This window comes from Canis lupus, chromosome 4, assembly GCF_011100685.1.
Source record: "Canis lupus familiaris isolate Mischka breed German Shepherd chromosome 4, alternate assembly UU_Cfam_GSD_1.0, whole genome shotgun sequence".
Taxonomy (NCBI): domain Eukaryota; kingdom Metazoa; phylum Chordata; class Mammalia; order Carnivora; family Canidae; genus Canis; species Canis lupus.
The window spans coordinates 26,185,539-26,204,782 of record NC_049225.1 but is presented as its reverse complement, the minus strand read 5'-3'; the positions used below and the strand labels follow the sequence as shown (position 1 = coordinate 26,204,782).

The following is a 19,244-nucleotide window of genomic DNA, read 5'->3' as shown; positions in this document are numbered from 1 at the left end:
TTCAAAAAAGGACTGTGCTGGTCTTGACAGTCTGAGACTAACCACAGCTCATCTCGAAAGTTGGGCACATCGCCTGAGCAACGTCGGGCTCCCGGTGGCAAGGCTGAGGGAGGCAGACACGCTCGGGCGGACCATCACCAGGACTCTCCACCGCGACCTGCTAAGCTGCTCTGTGACGCCAGCGGGTTTCACTTTGTTGCAAACAACAGAATCCACTTTGTTGCAGATGCCCAGTTGTGGGCCCTTGCCAGCCACACACCCCCAGGGCCAGAGAACCGGGTGGGGCTGCGGTCGTGAAACCACAGCCACCACCTTGGCCCATCTCTGGGCAGGGCCTCCCCCCAGCCGCCCAGGGAGCACCTGCTGGCCAGGCCACCAGTCTCCTTCCCGCAGCCTGCTCGCCCTGCCCCCGCCCCCATGCAGCACGGCCGAGTGGGAAGTGAGGTCCCCTGCTTGCAAGGGCATCTGGGAGGTGTGCGCGTTTGTCCTCTTTCAGGGAAGATCCCCCTGTGAAGGCCAGCGTCCCGCTGCGGAGAGGTAAGAGCGCCCAGGGGCTTCACAGAAGGCCACGTGCAGGCCTCACCATTCGAAGGCTCCTGAGGATCAGCCCAGGTGTCCCACAGAAGCCACGGCGCCCAGGGGTCACCATGACAGCGGCTGCCTGCCACCCCCAGTCAGAAACAGGTGACCCCATGAGAGCCACACCTGGGTCATCAGGGCAATGGCAGCTCTGTAGCCTCTCAGCACAGAGGAGGCAGGCGGCGGCTCTCCGGCCTCCCCGGCTCATCCGAGGAGCCCGGAGCCCCGAACTCACAGTCTACTGTGTCCATCGGGCGGCCTGAAACACCCCCCAGAGCCTGAGGAGCAAGGCCAGTGCCCCCCACCCCGAAGGCGTAGGTCAGCAGGTGCCATCCTCCCTCCGGGGGGCTTGGCGAACCTCCCCCAGATGCGCCCGACTGCAGGCCGCGAGTTTCCGCACGGAGAGGCCTACAGAAGGCAGGACCTGGATTTGGGGTCAAAGGTGCCTCAGGCAGCGGCATCTGGGGGGCCGGGCCCACCGTGGGAGGGAGGGGACGGAGGGCCCAAAGGCAGGAAGAGGATCCCTAGGGGGGCAGGGCGACACGTCAGCGGGCCCCAACCGACGCCACTTCTGTGCCTTAACCTCCCTGCTCCAGGCTCCCAGTCAGAGGAAACAGCTGTCCCTGGGGCCAGATCGCACAGAGATCCAAGACGTACTCAGTCTGGCTGACGCGGTCCTAAGAGAGAAAAAAGTCTAACCCAAATGTTTAAAATCGTGAGGTTTCACATTACGGGCCAGATTTCAACCTTTCTTGAACCATCAGAGGCTCTGGCCACACCGCACCCATCTTCCCATCTGGCAGCACAGGTACAGCCCAGCGGCTGCCGTGCCTTCCGCAGGGCCATGAGCTTTGGGGGGCCACAGTCCCCACTACCCCCTCCCGCCTCCCGTCAGCTACCCGGGCTGACTGTCACCAATCCCCTAGGCCTGACCTGACTGCGTGACCCTTCTCCTCTGCCCCCACCCCGCACAGTCCTGGGGGCCGCTGGGGGGGAAGCCCAGCCTGCATGGTGTTAGCGGGAGGGAGAAGCAGAAGTTGGGGTCCCGGGATAGAAATTCAGGGGCCTAGGGGGCTCAGCGGTTGAGCGTCTGCCTTCAGCCCAGGGCGTGATCCTGGGGTCCTGGGATCGAGTCCCACGTCAGGCTCCCTGCATGGAGCCTGCTTCTCCCTCTGCCTGTCTCTGCCTCTCTCTCTCTCTCTCTCTCTCTCTGTCTGTCTCATGAATAAATAAATAAAAACTTCAAAAAATAAAAAGGGAAAAGAAATTCAGGGGCCTCTTCTAGACCTGTTTTTCCTGGGTGGCTGTTTCCAGCGGCCTGGTTCGGCGACTTAGTGGTCAGGGGTCACACACTCCCCCTCCCAGGTGTGGACCTAGAGGCTCCAAGGGGCACCCACTCTGGTCCTGAGCCTGAGGGTTCCTCGGTGCCTAGTGGGGCATTTGACCTACACGTGACCAAAAGGTCAACTGAGAGCCCGAGGTAGAGACGTTCCCCCCCCAGCCCCTCGTGCCCCTGGGGGCAGCTGCCCACGTCCACGCGGCCCTGAGCGGAGGTCCAGCTGCCCCCCGGCCACCACCACAGGGGCCCCTCGGAAGAAAAGCCAAACCCACTGTGGTTTCAGGCCCCTGGAAAAGGCGCTGCAGGGCTCCGAGGCGATGCTTTCTCCCTTCTCGTGGGCTGAGACCGCCGAGCTGCAGTGCGAGAGACAAGAAATGAGTAGCAACCGGGGGAGGGAGGTGGAAAAATTAAATTTTGCGTGATCAGCAAGGTTTCAAACAATCGCTCGCCAACTGAAGTGGGTGCCACGTCTATAAGTCATTCTGTTTTATAGACCATTAGGATCTCCAGAGAGAACCTGCATGGAGACCACTGCTTTTTGTTGAAATTAAAATGTCAGAGAAAAAGAAATAGAACAAAACAGGGAATCTGCAATTAATTACCAGGCCATAAAAATTCAATAATCAGGAGGCTGAGCGGCCGCGGGCCCAGAGGTATCAGAGCCAGCGTAACAAGAATGGAATACATTAATCTTTTCAAATTAGTTTTTTAATCTGACGAGGATATATGGTGACATGCTTCCCCTCCCTGCCCCCCCCCCCCACTCCAGGGCTCAGCGCCTGAAGCCAGGCTGGGGGAGGGAGGCCCGGGTGTGACCTGGGGGCCTGCCCAAATCCAGACCCCCACACTGGGGGAGAAAGTGCTGGTCTGCAGCCCAAGCTGAGGGTGGGGGGGCTGGTGGAGGGAGCCCCCCGAGCGGCCAGGAGAGCACTGCTTGGAATCTGGTCCCTGCTGGGCCCTGGAGCCTGGAGTCAGCAGGAGAGGGGGCGCCCCTGGGCTCGGGTGGCCTCCTCTGGGCGATGGGAATGCTCTCCCAGCCTCGCAGGTGCGCTGCATGCAGCGGGCGCTGCCCAGAAGGCACCTGCGGCTGCTGCGAGGGCGGCTCAGCGGCTCCAACACGCTATTGCGAGCAATTATTTAGCACCTGCTGTATGCTCGGCGCTGGGAGAGGCTCGCGGCCTCAGCCCTTACCCTGGGGAATGAGACTCAGAGGTCAGAGAAACGCAGACTGGGCCACCAGGTGAGAGGGAGGCCACCGGGGCTCCGTGGGTCTGACTCAGAACACCCCCCCCCCCCGGGCTCCCAGGGACCCCACCGGCCCGGGCCTCCTCCCGGCAGCCTCCGCTCCCGCAGGGCTCCTCCGCTCCGCGCCGCGGCTCAGCCTCCGCCTCCCCGAACCTCCACCAACCGGCCTGGGCCGTGGCCTCCGGATGCAGCTTCCCGGGGACCCCGGGACCCCAGGCCGGTACAGAGGGCGCTCCGTCCGCGCTCCCCCGCACAACAGCCCCGCCAGCGGACCTCACCTCCCCTTCCACCACTTTCCTCCCCCAAATGTCTCTACTCCAACAGCTGCCATTTACTGAGCACCTACTGTGTGCCCAGCGGTGGGGTCTGGCGCCACTTACGGTGAGACTGCGGTTCCCACTTTACACAAAGGAAACTGAGGCTGAGAATGATGGCCCCAGCAGCTCCCAGGGCAGGGTTCTAGGGCCCTCGTCCCGAGCCCCACCCCCAAGACCTCCCAAGCCCCACCTCGGGTTTTGTCCCCAAACCGGGTCCTTCACTCCTTCAACCGGACGGCCTTTGCTCCCGTCCCCCAAGAAGCCTCCCCTACTTCTCCGAGCCCCCGTCACCTCCATCACGGGCTGGCCCGGGAAGGCCGACCGCGGGCCGGGCGGGGCAAGGCCCGACACCAGGCCCGGGCTGGCGCCGCTCCCCGGCGGGTCCCGAGCGCGGCCACCGGATGGCGCCCGGGCTGCGCGAGCGCGGCCTGCGGGGAGGCTGTGCGGTCGCCAGGGGGCGCCCGAGACCGCAGCTCGGCGGCAGCGCCCGGACGGGGCGGGGCCTGGAGGGCAGGCGGGTCCCGGAGCGCGCCCGGGAGCCCCCGCCCGGTGGCCCGCGCGTCGCTGCCTCGCGGCCGCACCATGAGCCCGCCCGCGCCCCGGCTCTCCGTGCCGGCCGCGCTGGCCCTGGGCTCGGCCGCGCTGGGCGCCGCCTTCGCCGCCGGCCTCCTCCTGGGTGAGTAGGGCGGGGCCCGTGCCCCCCGCGGGGCCCCCGCAGGACCCCCCCAGGCCGGGCAGGTGCGGGAGCCGAGCCCCCCCCCCCCCCGCGGCTCCAGGCTGGAGCTCGGGACCCAGGCGCTGACCCAGCCCCCCCCCGCGGCAGGGAGGCGGGGCCCGCCCTGGCGATCCCGGCGGGAGCGGCGCCTGCTGCCCCCCGAAGACAGCCCCCTGTGGCGGTACCTGCTGAGCCGCTCCATGCGGGAGCACCCGGCGCTGCGGAGCCTGCGGCTGGTCAGCGGGGCTGGGGCGGGTCGCACGCGGTCGGGTGACCTTGGCGGGGCCGCGGGGCCGGGCGGGCTGGGCGTCCCCGAGGTCCCGCCCCGAGGCCCCGCCCCCGGCGCGCACCTGGAGGGGTGGCGAGCCCGGGGAGGAGCCGGGTGGCGGGCGGCGCCGGCGCGACCCTGTCCCCGACCACCGCGACACAGCTGACCCTGGAGCAGCCGCAGGGAGACTCCATGATGACCTGTGAGCAGGCGCAGCTGCTGGCCAACCTGGCGCGGCTCATCAAGGCCAAGAAGGCGCTGGACCTGGGTAGGGCGCACGGCCGGACACCCGGGCGGGGGCAGGTGGCCGGGGGGTCCCCGCCCCGGGCCTGAGCCCTCCGCGGCCCCGCCAGGCACGTTCACAGGCTACTCCGCCCTTGCGCTGGCCTTGGCGCTGCCCCCGGCCGGGCGCGTGGTGACCTGCGAGGTGAACCCGGGGCCCCCGGAGCTGGGGCGGCCGCTGTGGAGGCAGGTGAGGCGCCCTCGGCCCGCGGCGCCCGGCCACTCCCGCCCCCGGGGAAGGGCCGCCGGGCTGACCCCGCCCCTTCCGCAGGCCGAGGAGGAGCACAAGATCGAGCTGCGGCTGAAGCCTGCCCTGGAGACCCTGGGTGAGCATCGCGGCGCCCGGGGCCTGGGCACCTCTGCTCCGTGGGGCCGCCGGGCGGGCGTGGGGCAGCGGCGGGCCTGCCTGCGGGCCCGGGCGGCGGACTCAGCCGCACCTGCGCCCCCGCCCCCCGCCAGACGAGCTCCTGGCCGCGGGCGAGGCCGGCACCTTCGACGTGGCCGTGGTGGACGCCGACAAGGAGAACTGCGCCGCCTACTACGAGCGCTGCCTGCAGCTGCTGCGCTCCGGAGGCGTCCTGGCCGTGCTCAGCGTAAGGGCGGCCCCGCCCCCGCCCCCGCCCCCGGCTGCGGAGCCCCGCCCAGGGCACGCGCCGAGGCCGCTCCCCCGCACCCCCCACCCCCGGCTTCCCCGCGGGGGCCCGCGGTCTCAGCTCTAGCCCCGCCTCTGGCTTAGCCACCTGCTCCCTCGGCCTTGACGCCCCCGCCCCTCCGCAGGTCCTGTGGCGCGGGGAGGTGTTACAGCCTCAACCGCGGGACGTCCAAGCCCGGTGTGTGCAAAACCTGAACGAGCGCATCCTGCGGGACGCCAGGGTTCACATCAGCCTCCTGCCTCTGGGCGACGGCCTCACCTTAGCCTTCAAGATCTAGAGAGTGGCCTCAAGGGGACCCGGGAACCCCAGACCTCAACTGAGTTTTAAATTTGACAATAAAGTGGGGGCCTGGGACACGAGCTTCTGAGCCTCCTTATGTGGCGCTAGAGTGCGGTAGGGAGGGAAGGCCCAGCACTGACAGCCTCTCCAGCAGAAGGGGGCCTGAAGTCACAGACGTCATCCCCTCCCTGGCACAGTCCTGAGGGCCACCTGGCACCAGGTCTATGGCCTGAGTAGGAGCCTCCAGCTGAGCGGCCACATACAGGGCCCCAGCTCCTCAGGTTGGCCTCCACTCGGTGGGAGCTGGGTGGAGCCCGCCACCCCCCTTGGTCTCCTTCCTGCTTTGCTTCCCAGGAGGGGCAAGGAAGCTCCTGTTTGGTACAGCTGGGACTGGCTGGGGGACCGTATCTGAGGTCTGAAAACAGGAAACAGGCCTTGCGGCAAACCAGGCTTGCCACAGCGTAGGCACAGGTCATGCCAGTTCTGTTTGCCCGTGTTTCACAGAACTGTCAGCTCGACCTCACCTCTGCACTGGAGGCGCTCTCTGCTCAGTACACATCACCTCTGAGAACCAGGCCACTTGACTTAGACCTGAGGAGCTCAAGGTTGGAGCCTATTATTCCATCCTCCCCCTGAAGTCCTGGAGGAAGGTGAGGGACTGGGAGGGATCACTGGCCAGAAAAGTGTGAAGCAGACAGCCCTTTGGGAAGGAGGCCATCAGTATGTAGTTCTTAAGAAGTTCCCCCAGAGAAAGGTGAATATAAAGGTAGGCTCTCCCACACCAACACATAGGAGCAGAGGAGGAGGAGCCAGGTGCTTCACATCTCTTAGACCTCCCTAATCCCAATCCCACAGGAAGATCTAAAGACCAAATGCAAATATTCCGTGTTCTTTCCGCTAACTGCCTCAGGCAGAAACGGCATCAGCCCAGAATACAATAGGACAGGTTTGGTTCTATAGGAGACTATTAGAAACAAGGAAACAGGAGCCACGGGGGCCCACAGTTGGCAACTTCCATGGTCCTACACCTCCTGGGAGGTACCTTGCATTTCATGCAACCCTCGGGGACCTGGTGTGTGAACCAACCCTCTCTCCTGCACATTCAAACAGATTAGGATGCACCTGGGTAAATCCGTCCAGTTTACTGTAAATATGCCTTTGACAAACTGGTAACTCATGTCCCATCCCAGTCCCGAGTACTGGACCAGGGAAACTCCAGCCACAGTTGAGGGAAGGCCACCTGTTGGCTCTGGGGCAGCAGGTCATCCAGTGGGCTTCAGGAGTCACCAGGCCTCTGACCAGTTCCTCCCCACCAAGCAGTTTCAGAGTTGTCCGCCAAGTCTATTTCACACCTCTCGTGTATGCCAGAAGCAGATATGCTTTCACACCTGTTTGACCTAGCAATAGATCTCCAGTGTGGAAAGCTTGCTTGGGTTTCTAACCTCTCATCAGATTCTTTCTGACCTGGAAATTTTCAGTATGTATCATTTTTGGGGGGTAGTGAGTCTCAAAGTATCAAAGTACTACACTTTCCTGTTTCTCTCAGGCTTCGAATGATACCTCAGGCCTAAGAGTATAAATGTGTTGAACAAAATCTCTCCCTTTCCTAACCTCTGATCATGTTTTTCAAACTATCTTCTCCCATCAAAAACATTTGCTCTCCTACTTTTCAAACTAGAATCATCTATCATTCAGCCCAAGTGCGGATGAAGGCCAGTCGCCACAAAGCCTGAAGGCACTGCTTCTGGTCACACACTTAGACCCAACCCTTTCAGTGTCTGCCTAATTATCTCTCACTGACACCTCACTCCACTTGCCTACACCTGGTCCCATCCCACCTATGGCCTAGTTCGCTTCCTTCAGCAATAGCTCACAGGGATATGGTGTGTGTATACATCCTTCAGCACCATCCCTTCATATTCCTTTCTTCATCACTTCCTCTCCAACCCCTCCTGGGGGGGTCAACAATGGTCCAATGGAAATTCTGGACAAACTTACAAACTGAAGATATAAAGGCATATATCCTCTTATTTTTACTGTAGTCCAAAAAGCTCATGGAGTTACTTTAGGGACAGAGGTCTTTATGGCACAGATTTAGGTAAAAAGCAAAATGCTCACCAGAAAAATAATGTACTAGCTAGATACAAGGGAGATTTGACCCTGGCAAATGTTTAAACTCTGCAAATACTTGGAGTCATTAATTATGTATACTTGTTTTTATTCATAATCTGTAATGTCTGGGGATACCAAAAGTAATTCTAGTGATGGCCGAATTTAACAGAAATTTTTTAACCTCATCTTAAAACTTCCACTGATCCTTCTGGTTCAATGGCAATCTTCAATGTTAATAGGAACATAAAAACAAACATGCACACAATTGCACAGTTTTCATAAAGGTCTATTTCATTATTGGTGGGTAGCGCATTTAACAGTTAAATACATTTAAATAATGTATAGGTGACTGCACGACTGCAGTATTGGTAACTAGATAGATAACCAATTTAACTAGAAACCAGCTAACAAGTAACTGTCTAAATATTTAAAATACAGCTCTTGTTCAGATCATCCTTTGTTTTGATCACCTTCTTGGGGGAGGGAGGAGGGGAAGCCTGCTGGTCACACTGGAAATATATTAAGGCCAAATCTTCTGATAACCATTCCCAGAGGTTTCTTTCAGCTGGATTAAGCCTCCAACTCCAGGGCAAGCCCAAGTTTGTGGCCTCCAGCATTAATGCTCTTCCCATCTACCAGGGCAGACAGTGTAAGCTTGACACCTGTAAACAAAAGCAGGCAACCATGATTTGCTTGAAACACTTCAAGAGTCTGTGGTCTTCAATAATCACCTCAGAGCCTGCCTGTCCCTTCTCAACCCATTAGATGACCTACTAGTGCCAGCCACCAGAGGGCACTTGGGAGTACCAGAGATACCAGAGAGAATTCAGGTGGCCTCATCCTAGGTTAAGGGATCAAGTAACAGAGCATTAAAAATGTTATTAATAAAGCCCAAAGTACTCTAGAAAATACAGTAACATTCAATACACTATCCAGACTATCAGACCCTAATGGATGATCATAATTGGACCAGGATCTACAATAAAGAGACAAGTAGGATATAGATTGCATATAATGTATTGCTCAACTAATGGTAATCTCCTTAACTTGCAACAGTGGTACTGTCTTCCAATACCACTAAAAAAATGTCTTCCTCTCAGGATATGCATGTTAGGGCTAAGGTGTCTGTATGTCTGCAAAAACATGTATTTAAATAATTAAAGGAATGCAGAAAAAAGGGATTATATACGCAGAAACGAAGAGGGAAAACAAATGTGGTAGATGTTAATTAGCGAATGTTCATACCAATCTTTTGTTTAAGTTTCAAAAGGTCAAAATATAAGTCTGGGGGAAAATCCCTATTTGAAGGGGAGAAAAGTTGCAAGGGCTTTAGAACTTCCTACTTAGGGGCAGCCCGGGTGGCTTAGCAGTTTAACACCGCCTTCAGCCCAAGGTGTGATCCTGGAGACTGGGGATGGAGTCCCACACATCAGGCTCCCTGCAATGGAGCCTGCTGCTTCTCCCTCTCTCTGCCTCTTCTCTCTGTGACTCTCATGAATGAATAAATAAAATCTTAAAAAAAAAAAAAAAGAACCTATGATGTTGGCATCACCTAAGAGCTTGTTAGAACTCTTCACCCAGATCTATGGGATCAATGTGCATTTTATCAAGAGTCCCCAGGTAATTCATGCATGCTGAAGTCTGATAAGTTCTACTCTAAAAAATACAGCTAGGTTCAAAATACTACTTTAAAGTAAATAAGACTATAGAAACCAAACAATGAAAGCAATGTGTGAACCTTGATTACAGAAATAAAGATTACTACAAGGAATTTCAGGTACAAGTGAGGAAAGAGACTACAGAATGAATAGTAAATAATATGGAGTCACTATTAACTTAGGTATTATGGATATGCAGGAGATCAGAACATTTTTAATTGAGTAGACGCATGCTGAAGCATTTAGGGAAGTATCAGGATAGCCACACCTTTCAAACAGCCCAGTAAAAGAAAAGAAAAAAAGGAATTAAAAAAAAAATTGTGGCAAAAGGTAAGCGTGTTCTTTGACGAGTTTACAAAGTAAGAAGCTGAGAAGTGAAAAATATTTTTTAAAACCCCAATCCCATTTATCAAGAATACTTACCAGGCCTCAGAGTCTGAGTGTAGCCCACTCCAATTAAACTAGAGTTGTTGACTTTTGCCTAAAATAAAATGCAAAATTAGCTGTAAAAAAAATCTTTTGACTGGAGAGAGAAAGCTCCTGCAGGTTTCCCTATCATCATGGAATTATGCAGTGTTCCGTTTTTATTCATGTGAAATAAAATTTAACACTACCATTAAGCTAAACAAAAGCCAGGTGCCACTTAATTCCTATCCATTAAACTTCTCCAAGTCAAACTGTCAGCAGAACACAATACAGTAGTATAGAAGTAAAAAGGTGACAAACAGCCTCTGGGATGGAAACACAATTTGGAAATTATTTGATGTCTTCACTCACTAGTGACCACTTTGTGCCCAACAAATTAAGAGCCTCGGACAATTGGATACAAGTTTCTCCCATTTTAGAACAGAAGTAAACCATGAAATTGTGGTGGGACACTAAGAAATACTTCACCAAGTATTGATGCTTGATTGGGGCACAGCAGCACCACTTAGGTGGGAAATGCTAGGTATGTTTTTTCCAAACTAATCCCCAGAAGTCACTCAATGACACACAGATCCAAAGTTGCCTTCCCTTTTTAGACCATGAGAATACTACATTGCCTGGCATTAAATGTGTAATGCTGCCTTAGACATATATTTGAAGAGAAAGGCAATGTAGCTAGCAGAGAACGGTATACTGTATGAATCCTAAGGCTTTCACTGTTACAGTGCAATTAAGAGAAGGGAAAAATAAATGAATCATTGCCTTGCCAATGGGAAAAGCATTCTGGGTGTTTCTCATGCTCTGATTACAACTGCTAACATAAAATAAAAATGGAGCTAAAGCTTCACCGCCCAAATTATCAAAACATGATTCTCAGGAGTGAAGATCACTTTATGTAACAGAAATAACTCATGGAAGGTTTAGCTTTCTTTCATTCCCAGTACATACAGTACAGGCAGTGCTTGACCTGTAAGCAACTGACACAGAGGAACAGCTGCTGACCTGCCTGAAACTAGAGCCAGCACCTCTATACTCTCAGTACACTGCACTCCCTCCTACCCCCGCCCCAAACTCACTATGACTAAAGAAAGAAATAGCAAAAAGCCTAAATACAGGACTTGGGTGGCCATCCACCCCAATGAACCCAAGATAGGCAGGAGGTGGTCCTTTAGGTGCAGGACTTTTAATGCTAAGGCTGGAATAGTCCCAGGCAAAGCAGGATGCGCTAGCTGGTCACCCTAGACAGGCGGGAAATCAAAAAGACATGCAACAAGTCCAATCCTGGCTCTACCCCTTCTTTCCACTCTCTTTCCCTAGCAATGATCTAAATAAGTCCTTTTTCTTCCAAGCTTCGGTATCTCTACCTGCAAAATGACATTTGTACCATGGACTGCGAAAACCAAATCTAAAAGATATTTTGTAAACCCTAAAGGCAAAGTCAAAGTAACAATGTACTATTATTCCATGTAGAAAGACAAAGTAACAACTAAAATACTATTACTCCTGACCTGGGGCCCAAAACAGTGGCTTCCCTGGGCTTAGATAGGCTTGGAGCTCAGGGTTATTATGTACACTAATTGAGCAGTTTCTGAGGTTAAGCAAGCTCCTACGACCTGGTATCAAACTTCTACATAAAATGCATGCATCATTACAAATTCTAATCCCAGTCTATGAGTAAACTAGAGGTCGTATGAACCACAATTCAAATTTTCAACACAATTCAATATACCCAAAGATGAATTCCCACAACCAAAGACCCCAATCTAAGCCCACAGTAGTACTCACAGAAATGGAAGCAGTGGGATCCAACTGATATTTGGCTGCAATGCCAAAGCGAGTGCAGTTGGTACCTGATGTCCAAGCAAGGTTTACTGAAGTGTCAAGATCTTCACATACTTTCTGATAAATTGATCCTCCAAATTCTGTCCCGTCATTGCTGTAAGATACTTTAAATTAGTGAATCTAGAATAGACAAGGTAACATCTATGGCACTAGATTGATATTATAACATTATAGTTAAATAAAAGGCACTGCTCACACCGGTCTGTAGGACTCCACTGAAAACCAGAAAGTCTTAATCCCCAACCTATGCCCAAAAACAAGAGGTCACGTAAATCGTGATCCATCCAGCAGAATTACCACATAGCCACTACATTCATGTTGCAGAATACATAATACTGTAGTAAAATTATTAAAATGTATTAAGATAGGAAGGAAAAGATTGTAAACCAGTCTTTCTGATATGTATTTACACATACATACATATACAAAGATGAAACTCCCAAACATTAACAACAAAAGATTATATATATATCTAGGTGGTGGGATTATGAGAAATTTTGGTTTTCTTCTTTATACTGTTATTTACCAATCCTTTATTTTACAAAGGAAAAAAATTCTTAAGTCCTTTTCATATATACATTTAATCTGGGTTAGGTAAAAACACCATACATTTTAGGCAATTCCACCAACTCGGCACTTTACATATCACAATTAAGTAAAATGAACACACTGGTAATTTGGCAACATCATAATGTTTTCTAAAAATCCGGAGCACATCAAGCCTCATATAAAATAAACATTTACTCTCTCAGCACCAAAAGTCAGACTAACATTTTTTACTGTACACTTTTAGGTGTGCCCAGAAATGCCCAAGGATGGTGATGTTTTGTGTTAAGAGAAATCCTTTAGATTGTACCTAGATTCGTAAGAGATAACAGGTGATATCAGAAACATCCCCAAGTGCTGCATCACAATATCCCACAGAAGAAATACTCACACATTAGTGTGTAGTTGGAAGTCCCCAGTCCTGTAGCCCACTGCAAAGTTATTTCTTGTCAGCTTTGATTTGGCACTATCAAAAGTCATCTGGTAGCCAGCAAGCCAGCCCTCATAACCAAAGACGGCTGAACCATGGATTGCAGGTCCAGCAAAATCAAAGTCAACATCACAACCAAGGTTTATACACTCCCTCTTGTAAGAAGACTTGATTTTACCACTTTTCTTTCTGGAAAAAGAACAAACTAACTTAAAATTGATGCCGGTGAGAAAGACTTACATACATAACTTCTGCACAAAGGGCACATTTATGAACTGCAGTGTTAACTGGGGAATAAAAGTAGTAGCAGGATAATAGTAAGAGGTAAAGGAAATATAGCTCAATGAGCTGAAAAACAAGGGCACTTGGAGTTACTGGGCTTCTATCACCATGAAAAGATTGCTTCTGTAAGACTATTAGAAACATGTTAATTATCCAAATTAGTGAGACAATGAAAAGAGGCAAATATTTGAAGGGAAGCCAACAATAGCAATCATAGTAGTCATCATACTCCAAAGGCAGAAACAGAAATTCACCACCACACAGGACAGTTAAGAAACCTATCAAACATTAAATGTGCATGCATCTTTTCCCTAAAGAAAGAGGAGAGAAATGCTTTTAAATTTAAAGCAGATAAAGGAGCACGTGGCTGGCTCAGTTGGTAGAGCATGCGACTCTTGATATCAGGGACGGGAGTTTGAGCCCCATATTGGGTGTAGAGATTACTTAAAAATGAAATTTAAAGCAAATAAAAACATCTGTCCATGCTTACCCCGTGTTTGGTGAAAAGGTGGTATCAAATGTCAGTTTCAAACCTTGACAGATCTATTTTGAAAGAAAAATAATCTTTCAGCTATATCTCCTTTTTGAAATAAAAAATAAAATAATACAAAACCCATGTTCAAAACGTTACCTGGTCTTCAATTGCGATTTCTGTTCCCAGAGTGTTATCGGTGTTCCACTTTTCTGTGAAAGTCAGACCATACTCACACCATTTATATTTGGTCTCCAAGGTTCCAGTAACTTTACCAGTGTCTGTATTAGATGAACCAGACGTTGAGAATTCCTAATAAGACAATAAATGATTTCATGAACTTTCTTGTAAGCCGAGAAGAATCACTGCCAACTTAAACAAAAAAAACACTGATTCACAGTAATTTCACTAATCCTTTTTTCTAGTTTCCCAAATACCTCTAACTCTGCTACTGTATATACAAGAACAACAAATTAACCTGTCAGTTACTAACTGCTGCCTTACTGTACACTTACTTACATTTCCAACCAATGAATGACAAGTTAAACTGTATCTAATTCTCAGGTGAAAAAACCTTACAGCTTTTAAGGAAACTTCTGCTAAGGTAATTTTATTTGGAATTCAAAAATTGGTGGTGGGAGGTGGAAGGTGGGAAGGATGAATGTTTGGGCACTGTATCCAATCTGCCTAATAGTAAATGAAACACTATAAAGGTCATCAGTATGGTTAATCACAGACCCCATACCAAAATAAGTATTCATAATAACTGACAACACTATTAGGAAATGTTTCCTGAAATTTCTTAAAAGGGAAAGCACCCCACCATTGGAATTTATGCCATAATATTTAAAATCTTCGGTAACCCCAATATTCTGTTTTTCTTAAAGAGTCCTCACCAGATTTTATTTAAAAAGAAAGGAGGGAAAGGGAATAATAGGAGATTTAATCTACAACTGGTTTTTATTATGCATAAAATATAAACTATATTAAGTACAACAGATAACATCAGTAGAAAAAATCTAACACAGATATCAATTTGAAGTGCATTATATAATCTTATGTTTGTAGCAAATACAAGTAACTTGCAAATCCCTAATTGCACACCATGTGAAAAGGAAGGCACACTATGGAGGGCTTATTGAAATTTAAAATCTGCTACAGACACCCAGAAATCTAATAATCTTTCAGAGCTCAGTAGACAGGCAAACTTCCAAGATAAAATAATAAAATACCCTCTGAGCATTCTGATTCACAGTTTGTCTTACATACTTTGGCCTATGAAAAGCCAAATCTAAAGACAGGTGATCCAAACTAATGAAGAAGAGAACTCAACCTGAAATTGTGATGCCTGCCAACAGGGAGAGAATATCAAAAACCACATCAATATGAGAAAAGGCCAATAATCCTTCACTTAGAAAACAGAACATTCGGAAAAAAAAAAGAAAAGAAAAGAAAAGAAAACAGAACATTCGTATAACTATGGCTCTGCAGTGAGACAGATTCAATCTCCTGAAATAAAACACTTTGATAGGAATTTCAAGTCAAAGCTTGGCATTCAATGCCCATATTAAAAAACACTGGATTATGTTAGAAAAAAAAACCGCTAGATATAAAATTAGAGGAGTCCTGGCATCCAGTTCTGGCAGCCATTTACTAAATGAATAACACTGAGGAAAGATGCTTAACTTTTCTGGGTCTGTTTCCTCAATTGTAATAACAAAATCTACCCCTGGAAGATTAAACTGGTCTGGCACTGTAAAAACTTTGTACGTTTTCCTGTGCTCTATACAAAGAAAAGCATTATTAATATATATATGGAGCATGTTCTTCTAGCAGATATGTGGAATGGGGACTGTATAGAAGTAGCTCCTTTTAATCCTGAGTGACAATGATTAATGACTCTTGAAACATCACTCCCTGCCATCCGTCAGCGTATAGATTATGAGCCAGTCTATATACACCCAAGGAATCCTCAAGACACAAAATCAAGATCACACAGTGGGACCAGACTTGGGCCAATGACACCACTGGCCAATATCACATCCTTCACTCCATCACCAAATACTTAGGCTTCTACATTCTGGAATGAACTGGACATCTTTGCAGTTTAGGTGAGAAAACAGAACTGGCTCTTAATGGGACTGTGGGCCAGATACATCCTACAAGATCTGTACCATGTTGATATACATTAAATAGAAACATATGGAATCCAGCTCATATATATCCTCCATGATCTCAAACTTTTTTTTTTAATCTTCTTACTTTTTAAAGATTTTTATTTATTTATTCATGAGAGACAGAGAGAGAGGCAGAGACACAGGCAGAGGGGGAAGCAGGCTCCCTGTGGGGAGTCTGGCGCGGGACTTCATCTCAGGGTCCCTGGGATCATGACCTGAGCCAAAGGCAGATGTTCAACCACGGAGCCACCCAGGTGCCCCATGATCTCAAACTTAATTCCATAAACCCTTCTTAACCCTGTCCACAAAAAGCCTTTTCTCTCCAACAAAGATTTTGATTAACCAATTTCATACCAGATATACTTTTCTGTGTTCCCTAGTTTAAAATTTTGTCTCCCCAACCAGCAAGTAATAAGCTTTCTAAACTTAAGGCCTGAGTGTTCCCTTTTTTTGGGAAGGCCTTTGTGTCTCAACTAGTGCACACCAAGTGTTTATAAGAGACCTCAAGAGGTTAAGAGTGGTAACACAAAAAACAAAGTCATTGCTCTGTACCTTGAGCAATTAAGTCACTCAACCACGGTGAATACAGGCTTCCTTCCAGACCAAAGAAGCCAAATGACAGATACGATCAATATAAAACCCCAGAAATCCAACTTCGGGTATTAAGAAACATTAATAATTTTAATAAATATCAGTTACATGCATTGAGGGAGCTAACAATTACAGCATGAATTAATCAAAATAACCTGCAATATTCAATATTCACACACTATTCTCATACCCAAAACAGAATCAATACAAAAAATTTTTGAGGAAGGAAAAAAAAAAATGCCACAAAATTAAATTTATCTTACCTTCTTCGAGAGTTAAGGCAGAATCAAGACATTCAAAAACTAAAATATTAACATCTTTAAAAATATTCAAATCAGGACTCTTAAATTCACAAAATTCACACAGAACTTTCAGAGAAGGCTGCTAGATTATGCCCTTTATGATAATTAGTACACTCAAATTAAAGAGTTATTTTTATGCCCAGATTCATTATGCTTTTAACAGGCATAAAAAGTAAGGATTCACTAAAAAAAACAAAACAAAACAAAAAAGGATTACAAAAAAATATAACAGGATCCCGGACTCCAAGCCTGTAATCTTACTAAGTAAACAGTCCCAAATAACCAGTCTTGTTCCTTGAGCATTTACGGTAATATGGAAAAAAAAAAAAAAAAAAAAAAACACCTAAAAATCAAAATCATAATGAAAAGTCCTAGTAAATCAAATTTCATGCAAATCTCTTAAGACAAAATTAACTTCTGCCTCTTCTTCTTCTTCATTTACGGTAATATGGCAAAAAAAAAAAAAAAAAACACCTAAAAATCAAAATCATAATGAAAAGTCCTAGTAAATCAAATTTCATGCAAATCTCTTAAGACAAAATTAACTTCTGCCTCTTCTTCAAGGTAAAATGGGCAGACATCTTTCAGTGGTGACTATTTTATGGGTTAAAAATTATATAAAGACTCATCAGGATTTATTAGATAGCTAACACTCACCACACCACTGCATGACTTTGTTTTCACATCCAGTTTCACCAGCCCAAAACCTTCAAGTAGAGAGCAAAAGGTAACAAAATTATTCTTTCGTATAAAAGATGCATACCAATAGCTGACTACACATTAAAAAAAAAGACTTCATATATTCAGAGGGGCATAAAAATGTGGGTTGATACAACATATTTAAATACAAAAAAATTTTAATTATTCTATGTAAACTAACATACACAGCACCGAACAACTCTACACAGCTCTGCCTATTTTGGAGTATGTGGCACAAAAAATTTGCCAGATCAGAAAATCAACTCACCTTAAATCTCAGAATATTCAATAGTTTATTTTATCACAGACATTTAATTTTTTTTAAGATTTTATGTATTTTTTGCAGCTTTAAAAAATTTTTATAATAAATTTATTTTTTATTGGTGTTCAATTTACCAACATACAGAATAACACCCAGTGTTCATCCCATCAAGTGCCCCCCTCAGTGCCCGTCACCCATTCACCCCCACCCACCCGCCCTCCTCCCCTTCCACCACCCCTAGTTCGTTTCCCAGAGTTAGGAGTCTTTATGTTCTGTCTCCCTTTCTGATATTTCCCACACATTTCTTCTCCCTTCCCTTATATTTAAAAGCAACAGCAAGAGAGCACAGGCAGGAGGGGTATGGCAGAGAGGGAGAAGCAGGCTCCTCCCCAAGCAGGGAGCCCGTTGTGGGGTTTGATTCCAGGAACCTGGGATCATGACCTAAGCCCAGTGCAGACACTTAACTGACTGAGCCACCCAGGTGTCCCTTTAATAAAGGCTTTTAAAATAATTATCCCAAAAAGGTTATCTTCCTTTGGGATTAATAGTCTAAATAACAAGAAAAATAATCTAAAGTAGAAGGGGTGGTATGTGGAATAAAATCTTTAAGAAGAAAACCCAAATTCATTTGGAAAAACTCATAACCCACTGGGAATCACCACAAAAGCAAAACAGTAATATAATTGCAGTCAACCAATTATATCTGAAGGAAATAAAAGCACAGTTTTTTTCTTACAGGTAAAATCCTTAAGGTACAGTTTGAAAAACCTGGAGAGGAAACTGGAGTAGAGGGAGATGTGGATTATTCCTGTACTGTCTTAACAAAAACCTCATCTAAAATGTTATCTCATGAAAATAAATAAAATAAAATGTTATCTCATAAATGTAAACTAATACAGCACGATATTTACAATGTGGGGATCCTGGGTGGCTCAGAGGTTTAGCGCCTGCCTTCTGCCCAGGGCATGGTCCTGGGATCGAGTCCCACATGGGGCTCCCTGTGTGGAGCCTGCTTCTCCCTCTGTGTGTGTCTCTGTCTCTGTGTCTCTCATGAATAAATAAATAAAATCTTTAAATATATATATATATATATATATATTTACAACGTGAAAAAAACTATTAATTTCCCTAAGCAGTCCAAACACACTTTCACTTCTGATCTGGGAAAAAAAAAAAAGTTCTTACCAAATCCTTTGTTGAAAATATCTCTGGCAGCTTTGCCAAGGTCAGCATAGGATGGAGGAACACACATTGCTGGTGGGAAGAAACATTCCAGGGTTAACGTTCCTGTTCTCCCACTTTCTAGTCCAGGAACTAGATTATGACCCACTACCACCTTTAAATTCAGGCAGTCCAACTTGTGGGAGGCGTTTTTGATACTACCAGGAGCTCCAGAAAAACTATACTTTAATGATCTGTGAGATTATCACCAATAAAGACACACTGCCAAAATGGTCAACCCCCCCCACCACCACCCCCCCCAGTGGCTATACAAATCCCGGAGATTCCTTCCAAAGCCCAAGCAGCAGACTTCCTATTCCTAGGTTTAAACAGTACCGGCAGCCTCACCTCTTAGGACCCAACCAGTACAAAGGATCAGACACATATGCACGTAAGTACATCTACACACACGGACAGATCTGCAGAATTCACTGGAATGGTCTGATGTAACCAGACGACATAAAACCCGAAACCTAAGACAAAGCCTTCTCCCCCCTAAAAGAATCTCTTGGTATCCTCAAGGAGTTCTTCTTAAGCCAACATTCTG

The 19,244-nt window shown here is 48.0% G+C and overlaps 2 protein-coding genes and 1 long non-coding RNA gene across 11 annotated transcripts in view; 1 reads left to right on the top strand and 2 right to left on the bottom strand.

Annotated features, from left to right (window-relative positions):
- Positions 1-4,513, bottom strand: part of LOC102154060 — an 85,418-nt gene extending 80,905 nt beyond the window's left edge. For all 7 annotated transcript variants that reach the window (XR_005357981.1, XR_005357980.1, XR_005357978.1 and 4 more), the window contains exons 1-2: positions 4,381-4,513; positions 2,191-2,271 (exon numbers count right to left, since the gene is read on the bottom strand). This is a non-coding gene — a long non-coding RNA (uncharacterized LOC102154060). The remainder of the gene's footprint in view (positions 1-2,190; positions 2,272-4,380) is intronic.
- Positions 4,053-5,757, top strand: COMTD1 (catechol-O-methyltransferase domain containing 1). 2 transcript variants are annotated; one of them, XM_038534445.1, is made up of 7 exons: positions 4,063-4,156; positions 4,304-4,431; positions 4,626-4,731; positions 4,817-4,935; positions 5,017-5,071; positions 5,205-5,338; positions 5,523-5,757. In XM_038534445.1, exons 1-7 carry the CDS (start codon positions 4,063-4,065, stop codon positions 5,673-5,675), a joined length of 789 nt encoding a protein of 262 aa, XP_038390373.1. In that variant the 3' UTR covers positions 5,676-5,757. The 2 variants fall into 2 exon arrangements, with proteins under 2 accessions (XP_038390374.1, XP_038390373.1); XM_038534446.1 differs by lacking the exon at positions 4,817-4,935 and having other exon boundaries at positions 4,053-4,156.
- Positions 5,758-7,878: 2,121 nt separating this feature from the next.
- Positions 7,879-19,244, bottom strand: part of VDAC2 (voltage dependent anion channel 2) — a 12,428-nt gene continuing 1,062 nt past the window's right edge. The window contains exons 1-9 of one of the 2 annotated variants that reach the window (XM_038534443.1): positions 19,046-19,179; positions 18,662-18,730; positions 17,173-17,222; positions 13,605-13,757; positions 13,464-13,516; positions 12,653-12,880; positions 11,659-11,809; positions 9,871-9,928; positions 7,879-8,451 (exon numbers count right to left, since the gene is read on the bottom strand). In XM_038534443.1, coding sequence (XP_038390371.1) covers positions 8,360-8,451; positions 9,871-9,928; positions 11,659-11,809; positions 12,653-12,880; positions 13,464-13,516; positions 13,605-13,757; positions 17,173-17,222; positions 18,662-18,730; positions 19,046-19,082 — 891 coding nt within the window. In that variant the 5' untranslated portion in view covers positions 19,083-19,179 and the 3' untranslated portion in view covers positions 7,879-8,359. Of the gene's footprint in view, positions 8,452-9,870; positions 9,929-11,658; positions 11,810-12,652; positions 12,881-13,463; positions 13,517-13,604; positions 13,758-17,172; positions 17,223-18,661; positions 18,731-19,045; positions 19,180-19,244 lie in introns of those variants that run through there. The other variant, XM_038534444.1, reaches the window with a different exon arrangement.